Raw genomic sequence first — 10,114 nt, forward strand, 5'->3', positions numbered from 1 at the left:
TGATGCATGGCCGAGTTGCAACCTAGACATGCCCTATCGGACCCTCTACAGATTTTCTTTTCAGGGAATTTGCATTTTAACAGCCCCCAGGAGACTCTTCTGCAGCCAGTTCAAACTTAGTATGGAAACCCTGTACAAGATCAATGGTTCACAAATTTTTGTTTGTATCGGGAGATTCCCGGACACTGTTCAGCCAAACTGTGTACTAATTGATATGTATGTTCCCTTTGAGCCTATTTCTATGATTCTTTCAGGTGGTATTATCGCCACCTTGTTTCTTCCTGCCTCCTAGGTTCTGCTGCATGTCAATCTGGGACATCCCTCGGATAGTGGCATCTGCCCAAGACTGACTTCCTGAGAGCATCCTTCACCTCCTTGTTCCTCAGGCAGTAGATGGCTGGATTGAGGAACGGTACAATGACTGTATAGAGCACAGAGATGACCTTGTTATGGTTGAAGGTGTACATGGCCTGGGGCCGTGCATAGGTGAAGAGGGTGGAGGAGTAGTAGATAACAACCACTGCCAGGTGAGAGGCACAGGTGGAGAAGGCTTTGCGACGTCCCTGGGCAGTAGGAATCCTGAGGATGGCAGCCATTATGGCAGCATATGATGAAACCACGGCCAACAGAGGGAGCAGAATCATCACCAGGGCCAAGAGGAAGTCTACTAGTTCCGCTTGCTCTTTGTCAGAGCAGGTGAGGTTGAGTAGTGGGGAGATATCGCAGAAAAAGTGGTTGATGACGTTGGGTCCACAGTAGGACAGCCGGGAAATGAAAAGAAGCTTCATCATGGAGCTCAAGAAGCCGCTACCCCAAGAGGAAGCAGCGAGGCGAATGGCCAGGCTGGATGGCATGAGACTAGGGTAACGGAGGGGCTCACAGATGGCCAGGTAGCGGTCATAGGCCATGACCGCCAGCAGGACACATTCGGTGCAGGCTAGGGCAATAAAGAAGTAGAGCTGAGTCATGCAGCCTACGTAGGAGACTCTACGCTCCTGGGTAAGAAATGCTCCCAAGAGCCGGGGAACTGTGACATTGATGTACCACAGCTCCAGGAAGGAGAGATGGCCAAGGAAAAAGTACATCGGGCGGTGAAGGCTTGGCGTGAGCCAGACTGTGGAAACGATGAGTGCGTTCTCCAACAATGTCAACAGGTAAATTGCCAGGAAGAGGACAAAGAGGAGGCACTGGAGGGGCGGAGAGGTAGGGAAGCCCACCAACACAAACTCTGCTATGTGGCCTCTGCTCCAATTTCCCATCGTCTCTGTCCACGCGACCACCTGAAAAAAGAACAGGAAGAACGAGAAAGCCATTCCCAACCACACACACAAAAAAACCCAAAATGAAATAAAATGAAATAAATAAAATAAAATAATAAAATAAAATAAATAAAATGAAATAAATAAAATAATAAAATAAATTAAATTAAAAAATAAAATAAAATAAAATAAAATGAAATAAATAAAATAATAACATAAAATAAATAAAACAAAATAAAATGAAATACAATGGAATAAATAAAATAATAAAATTAATAAAATAAAATTAATAAAACAATAAAATAAAATAAACAAAATAATAAAAGAAATAAAATAAAATAATAAAATAAATAAAATAAAATTAAAATTAAATAAATAAAATAAAATGAAATAAATAAATAAAATAAAATAAAATAATAAAATAAAATAAATAAAATAAAATGAAATAAAATAATAACATAAAATAAATAAAACAAAATAAAATGAAGTACAATGGAATAAAATAATAAAATAAATAAAATAAAATTAATAAAATAAAATTGATAAAATAAAATTAATAAAACAATAAAATAAACAAAATAATAAAATAAATAAAATAAAATAATAAAAGAAATAAAATAAAAATAAAATAAAATAAAATGAAATAAATAAAATAAATAAAATAAAATAAAATAATAAAATAAATAAAATAAAACGAAATAAATAAAATAAAATAACAATACATTAGCTTGCATAGTGTAAACTTGACATGTACTTTTGGTCATGCATTTAAATAGTTGCCTGGAATCTAATTTTCACTGCGTGTGAGTACTGACGTTTTAAATGAAATTCCTATGTCACTCTTTTATATGTTCAGTGAAATCTAAATATTGGTGCTATGATACCCACCAATACCTGTTTCAAAAATTATATAAGCACATGTGTCTTTAAACTATGGACATTTTACATTGTCTCACTGAACTCGTAATTCAAAGTATTGTAATAATTTTTATAATTACAAGCCTTTTATTGACTTCTCTGTATCTATCTGCATGTTTTGGGGTTTCCTGTACTTTTGAGGCTGTGTTTTGAAAAGACTTTCCATTAGATTTTATTCGGTAATCAGCATACATTTCACCAAAGCAATAAAAATACTTGACAAATTTTACAATGTTGGTTTTTTTTTGCGGATGGTTTTATAACACGTACTGCCCTTGTTCTCAATTCTTGTGTGCATCCGTGAAGACTACTTATCATCAGAATGAGAGTGGTTTCAGCATCCACTGTTTCCTATTTTTATTTGGGAGAGATAAACACTGAGGAAGCTAGTTCCCAGAAATAAATGGCACTGACACACCGCAGCTCAGGGAATGGAAGCTGCTTTGTTGTAGCAATAACGCTAAATGATGTGCACTTTCTACTAGTTATGTGCCAGAAATTGCACAGTCATCTCTCATCGAGATGATTTTTATTGATCTATTGGCTGACAACTCAGTCAGCGTCCATTCAGTTGTGCTGAAAGGAACAGGCTGGAAACGGCAGACTTTGAAAAGGCCGTGTGGCCCAGGACAGGTTGCTCCGTCTCCCTGCGGGGACACTGGCACCTGCACTAACTTCCCTGTGCGGCACTTTGGCACAGTGAGTGGGCCATGCCTCACCTTGCACAGAGGGTTTGAAAAGGAGAGTGGGAAAGGGAGAGTCCACTTTGACTAGTGGACTAATTCTAAAAAGATCTGATAAGACAGTGGAGGACCAGGGACTGATCCCTTTAGAACGAACGATTCCAACTTGGATCTTGGAAAGCCTTTTTGTACCCTCCCGGACATAAACCTGGGTTTGGGAAGTGGACTTCATGTGTCAGAGACTTTTCTGAGAGCAAGTTTGCAGAGGACTGGGCAGCAAGTAGGGGGGAGGGGGGGGGAGCAGGACAGGAAGGAAGGGCAGCAGCCCCGGGACTAAATGTAATAGAGGACGGGGAAAACTCAAAGGGGGTGGCTGGAAATGCCCGAGAGCCAAGTCAAGGGCATTAGATGCTGCCCTATACTGAGCAATGACAGAGAGTCTGAAAAGGAAACTGTCCTCACCCTCTCTTCTCAGTAGACAGGGCGGTGCCTAGAACCCTAAAATATCAGTGGACTGAGTTCCAGCCTTGGTCTGTATGATCTTGAATCATCTACTCCGTTTGGATACGTATTTTGTAACGTACACATACTGAATACAAACTAGAGTTCTTTCTAGCTGCAGCACCTGAGGGTCCTGGGAAAGAAGCGGTTAGAAACGTGGTGCAGAGTGGGGGGCAGGCTGAAAAATACACTGGTTTCAAGTATGTTTGAGGCCAGACTTGCTCTGCAGCCCTAAGCTGTCTGCTGGTTCCAACGCAAGCTTGCAAGTTGTGCCTCTTGCCCCCAGAGGTGCCCAGACCCTAGCTCCTGCCCACTCCTCAATATCCCTTCCATCATCCTGGTTTCCAGGATGGAAACAAAATGCTCTTTGCTCCGCAGACCGGCCTGCTGTTGCCAAGGACTTTCTCCTGCAGCCAGAGCAACTCTGGCCCCTCATCCCTGCAGGACCCCACCTTTCTGTTCCCTGCTCCAAACCTGCCTTCCCGTTCCGAGGAGGCTGTTCTACATTGACGGCTTCTGACTCTGGACACTCAGCTTTCTCAGGTAGCTCTGAGTTACCCGTGTGCTGTGTGCACTAATCTCCTGTGTCCTGTGTTCCCTTACCTCCCCACCCCTCTTCCTCTGACTTCTGGGCTATGTCTTGTCCCTGTGGTGAGTCTTGGAACAACTGTCCTCCTCTGCTGCTATCTCCATGTTTTCATGAGGTCAGGGCAGCATTCTACCATGAAGACAGAATGGGACAGATGAGCCCAAAATGTCAGCGTTCACAGCGATAAGTTCTTTAAACACGCCCTTCTCATTTGAGAGCAGAGCTTCCAGAAAATAACTAATGAGGAAGATCTCTAGGAGGATTCCATTGCATTTCCCCTTAGAACCAAGATTAGCTCGTTACCCATCGATCTTCTCAGAACTGGGTGACGTTGTACATTCATCTTCCCTTTGCTCCTCTGATCCCTTCTACGTCCCCTCCCTCACCCAGCACCTGTCACCCCCTCCAGGTAAGCCAGAGCCCTTTAAGACACCTGTGTGCTCTACCCCTGGTCTTTTGCACATGAGTAGACACCATTCACATCAGTTATTCTGTGAAGACTTTGTCCAGGAGTCCCTCACTTCTCCTACTGAGACTACAAATCTATGACCAGATCTACTAACAGATTGGGCTCGTTTTGCATTTACCTGGATTCTCCTTCCTCAAGAGCAGAAACTCACTGGTTTCTCTACCCTCATTAAGTCCAGTACTTGGCACATAAAAGATACAAATAAATCTCTATTGAATGAGTTAGTAGATAAATAAAGTAATAGTTTAGGAGCTTGGGAAATTGATGCTTCTCTGTTTCGGAGGTAGAAGCCTCAACCTGCTTTCTGATCTATCCAACAGGGATGCTGGTATCTCCTGCTGGTGACATCTGCCATCCTGACTTTGCTAGGCTGTGTGACAATCAAAGACATGATCTGTGTGAGAAGGATCTGCCCACAGTGTGAAACATACTTATTATTTTAAAACACATTGGTGATCCCAGAGGTCTGTGGGCTTAAAACCATGCAGACATCACTGGGACAACCCCACTGGCTATTTATAGCAGCATGACTGTCTGGACTGCTGGCTAGCCCCGCCCCTCCCCCCCACCTCCTCGGTGCTATATACGTGGAGCCAGACTGGCACCTGCCTGGTCCCCAGTGGCCCCCCTAGGGAGCCACACAAACCATCGGCCAGGGCCCTGCACACATCCATCTCCCATTTTTAGAGAAAATTCTTTCTTCTGTTTTCCTTGAAATCCACTGGATTATCACAGATTGAATAACCATAACTCACTTAGTAAAGAATTTGGTGAATCAAAAGCTGAGTTCCGTCTGGAATCATAATTCTTATCTCAGTCTGTGTCCACATGACTCGTAGACGAGATATAACAAAACTGATAGGATGTGCAAGGCATTGAGAACCTTCCGTGTGCTGGCTTAGTCCCCCCAACAGTCCCAGTGAGTGCAAGCATCTTTGTCCCCATTGATAGATGGCACAGAGAGATGAGAGATTTTTTTTTCCTTCAAGATCACAGATCTAGGAAATTGTGGAGCAGGGATAGGATATACCCAGAAAATCTGGCCACGGAGATACGGCAGCAGACTGAGTCACCGTCCCACACACGCCCCCTGGGTCTAAGTGACTGTCCACTGGTACGGCCAGAGGGACTCGATTGGGCAAACACAGAGGTTTGTGTTGGCTCATCTGTGCTCGAGCAGTCAAATTCAAACAATAGTTTCTAAGCATCATTTGAACTTGGGCTGGGAAGCTCTGGACGGAATATGGTAGCTACAGCTTTGGTCCTGCTGTAGGGTAAGGAGAGGACTACTCTCCAAACATACGAGACAGGCCCCCACCTGTCCTCCCGTCAGCCTCTGCTCTCAGGATTCCCCGTTTCCAGACACAGTTTCCTGTCCTTTCCAACACATCCACAGAGCCCTAGCATGTCACTTTAATGGAACTGAGTAACATTCCTTATACTCGTGAACATTTTAAATGGCCTTCTCGGGCATCAACTCCATAACCATAAACATTTGGGTATGATTCAAACAGCAGTGGACTCAATATGAGATGTTTGCGTGGCTACACTTCTTTTTTCAGATGGTAAGCAATGGAACAACTGGAGAAAATGCAGAGATTTTCAGGATTGGGAGGGATCTGGAAGCCATAGGAAATGAATGAAGGATCCCGCACCTCTAACCTGGATGAGGCAAAAATTTCTCATGGAGGTTTGCCTAGCTCCTTGCTTGCCTGACCTCTGCATCCATTCATCTGCTCTTTCTTTGGATGTTTGTCGGGCTGGTTACCTGTTGCTTCTGGACAGGTGCAGTCAGCCCCAGAGTCAGTAAAGCTGGTCCCTGCGTCTTCTGTGGTGTGACAGGACAGAGGCTTGGCAGATGAGCCCTGAAGCAGATGGGGGCAGTCGTAACCAGCCCTTATCCACCTCGTCATTGGAGACATAGCCCCTTAGGACACGTTGTCATGGCGACCTGAGTCTCCCTAACAAGACTGGGTCCAAGTCAGTCAGAGGCCATACATGATACAATGAAAGAGGGACGTCTGGAGGGCAGAGCCCTGGAGGCAAGCAGAATAAAGTTCCTGAGTTCACCCAGGTACCGCCCCTATTCTCAGGGGAGCTAAGGAGGCTATCTGTCTAAACAGTGGATACAATGATAATTCAAGTTTAAAATTCCATGGAGGAAATAGAACAACAAAGTAAGAAAGCTACAGACAAATGAATTGACTCTTTTTTAGAGGCTATTTTTTTTTTTTTTTTTTTTTTGGAGAATTTGTCAAACTCTGACAACCTCTACCTCAGTATTACTTGTCTGTTAATGTGCCAGGAAGAGACGCTTCGTCTCTGGTCCATAAATCCGCAGGCTCCAATGGGGGAAGCAACTTTCCCCGCTCCTCCCTTTTTATGCCCCTTTGTGAATAGCACTGGGCTAGAAGAGGGCACAGGGGAGACTGCCTGATGGTGGGACTAAGGCCATGCAGGGGAGTCATCTCAGATGCTGGATTCCGGGCTCAAATCCGTATCTGCTTCTGAAAATGAGGGGTTTTCCTTGTCCCACAACTCTGGGTTCCAGCCTGCCTTTCATGCCCAGGCAGCTCCTGAGCCTCTCTGCCTACTGGAGCTGTCACAAAGGGACAGGTTACCTCACTGGAAATGTTCCAGCAGAGGTCAAGGGGCCTTCTGTTCAGGATGCGATATTGGGAAGGGAGCACACTGCAATATTTCCCACTTTTCCCTGCAAATCAATAGGGTTACAAACAACAGTACTTTGCAAAAGAGTAGATGATGCTGGGGGCGCCTGGGGGGGCTCAGTCGGTTGGGCATCCCACTTCGGCTGAGAGCATGATCTCGCGGTCTGTGGGTTCGAGCCCCACGTGGGGCTCTGTGCTGACAGCTCAGAGCCTGGAGCCTGCTTCAGATTCTGTGTCTCCCTCTCTCTCTGCCCCTCCCCTGCTCACACTGTCTCTGTCTCTCAAAAATGAATGAATGTTAAAAAAAAAAATTAAAGAAAGAGCGGATGATGCTGTAAGTAACAAGGGAGCAGAAGGTGAGCTGACATCTGCAAACACCAGCACTCCAGGTGGGATATACGTGACATTTCTCAGACACTCCCAGTGTCCAAGAACAAAGGAAAGGAAAGAAAACAAGTGGCTAACTGATAGAGATCACAGTCATGAGGGCTAGGAGTCTCCATCAGCTTGCAAATGTCTTTGTAATTTACAAAGAAAAGGCAATCTTATCAACAGCGGAATCTCCAGAAACCTACAGACTCAGTTTCCTGGAGCCCCAGCATCACCCTCCCTTCCATAGTGTTGTGGGGAACAAAGGCAAGAAGGAAATGGCAGGCAAAATTAAATTTCTTTAGGACCTGCATGCAGCCCATTGACAAATACTTGAGGCAAATGCAGAGTATAACATTTCTCCAGGAACCCCCTCTGGTCTTAATGTTAATGCCTCACTAGAGGGAAAACAACCTTAGCTTGACAATAGCAAGGCCCCTGGCATCTTACGAGTCCTCTTTAGCAGATGAAAGGAGGTCTCTCTTTCTAAAAGGCAGGTACATGCGGCAATATTAGAAATAGTGTCTTTAGACAGAAATGCTGTCTTTACGTCTGTCTTTAGAGTATAAACCTGGAAGTAATAAAAGGCAGTCATAAATATGATAGAAATACATTTGATAGATTTAACCAGAGGAACAGAATCTAGAGAAAGAAAGGAAGATGAACAGAAATGCTTGAGGAATGGCCACTGGCAGACCAAAGAAGGAAAGAGACCAAAAACTCGGCCAAGAAAGGAATCACAGGCAGACAGTTCTGGAGGGTAAGAGGCCAGATAGCTTCAGAAAGTGGAGGGGTGAGGAAAAACCAGAGAAAGTACTTTTCGTACTGAAAAGAAACAGAATGAGGTGCTCTTACACTTTTTCCTATGGATCAGGGAAAAAATGCCCGGTTGCCATGTAGAGAGCACTTACTATATAGTGGGCACTTCGTTAGGCATTTTGTCAAAGCTCAATTATATTAACGATGCCATGTGGCTACAGTTTTGACTACCGAAACCCCCAAATTAAAATGGCTTAAATAAGATAGAATTTTACTTCTCTCTCATATAACAGCACGGTGACCGGCAGCTGTGATCAGCAGGGTTGGCTGGGCAGTTTGGCTTCACAAGGTTGTACAAGCCGCGGTGGGGGGATTGGCTCCGCCATCCTCAAAATAAGGCTTCTGTTGCGGGGTCCAAGACACCCCGTTTTCTTACTTTGTCCTTTTCCTGACCTCACCCAGCTTTCAGGCTCCCGATTGCTCTACTGTTTTCAACCTGCCTGGAAACAAACAAAGCTCTACAGAATTGTAACAAATACGGGCTCCTTTGAAGGGACAGCTCCAGAGGCCAGTGTCGGAGATTTGTTCTGACCCCCAGGACTCCTCCTGCCTGGCTCTTTCCCATGTTTCTCAGGGGCTTCTTCCATGATGCGGGGACATTGAGGCAGAGAGGTCTTGTCTGGGAACAATGGCCCACAATATGGCTGACACCATCTAGTTAGTGAACTTTTTTTTTTTCCAATAAATGAAATTTATTGTCAAATTGGTTTCCATACAACACCCAGTGCTCATCCCAAAAGGTGCCCTCCTCAATACCCATCACCCACCCTCCCCTCCCTCCCACCCCCCATCAACCCTCAGTTTGTTCTCATTTTTTAACAGTCTCTTATGCTTTGGTTCTCTCCCACTCTAACTTCTTTTTTTCTTTTTTCCCTTCCCCTCCCCCATGGGTTTCTGTTAAGTTTCTCAGGATCCACATAAGAGTGAAACCATATGGTATCTGTCTTTCTCTGTATGGCTTATTTCACTTAGCATCACACTCTCCAGTTCCATCCACGTTGCTACAAAAGGCCATATTTCATTCTTTCTCATTGCCGCGTAGTATTCCATTGTGTATATAAACCACAATTTCTTTATCCATTCATCAGTTGATGGACATTTAGGCTCTTTCCACAATTTGGCTATTGTTGAGAGTGCTGCTATAAACATTGGGGTACAAGTGCCCCTATGCATCAGTACTCCTGTATCCCTTGGGTAAATTCCTAGCAGTGCTATTGCTGCGTCATAGGGTAGGTCTATTTTTAATTTTCTGAGGAACCTCCACACTGTTTTCCAGAGTGGCTGCACCAATTTGCATTCCCACCAACAGTGCAAGAGGGTTCCCGTTTCTCCACATCCTCTCCAGCATCTATAGTCTCCTGATTTGTTCATTTTGGCGTGAGGTGATACCTGAGTGTGGTTTTGATTTGTATTTCCCTGATAAGGAGCGACGTTGAACATCTTTTCATGTGCCTGTTGGCCATCAGGATGTCTTCTTTAGAGAAGTGTCTACTCATGTTTTCTGCCCATTTCTTCACTGGGTTATTTGTGTTTCGGGTGTGGAGTTTGGTGAGCTCTTTATAGATTTTGGATACTAGCCCTTTGTCCGATATGTCATTTGCAAATATCTTTTCCCATTCCGTTGGTTGCCTTTTAGTTTTGTTGGTTGTTTCCTTTGCTGTGCAGAAGCTTTTTATCTTCATAAGGTCCCAGTAATTCATTTTTGCTTTTAATTCCCTTGCCTTTGGGGATGTGTCAAGTAAGAGATTGCTACGGCTGAGGTCAGAGAGGTCTTTTCCTGCTTTCTCCTCTAGGGTTTTGATGGTTTCCTGTCTCACATTTAGGTCCTTTATCCATTT

At 44.2% G+C, this 10,114-nt stretch overlaps 1 protein-coding gene across 1 annotated transcript; it reads right to left on the reverse strand.

Moving 5' to 3' along the window:
* Positions 1-305: 305 nt before the first annotated feature.
* OR6P1 (olfactory receptor family 6 subfamily P member 1) lies at positions 306-1,259 on the reverse strand. The gene has a single exon (XM_025915250.2). It carries the CDS (start codon positions 1,257-1,259, stop codon positions 306-308), a length of 954 nt encoding a protein of 317 aa, XP_025771035.2.
* Positions 1,260-10,114: the final 8,855 nt, after the last annotated feature.

The sequence above is a fragment of the Puma concolor genome, chromosome E4, assembly GCF_028749965.1.
Source record: "Puma concolor isolate L17-30 chromosome E4, mPumCon1.1.hap2, whole genome shotgun sequence".
NCBI classification, from domain to species: Eukaryota; Metazoa; Chordata; class Mammalia; order Carnivora; family Felidae; genus Puma; species Puma concolor.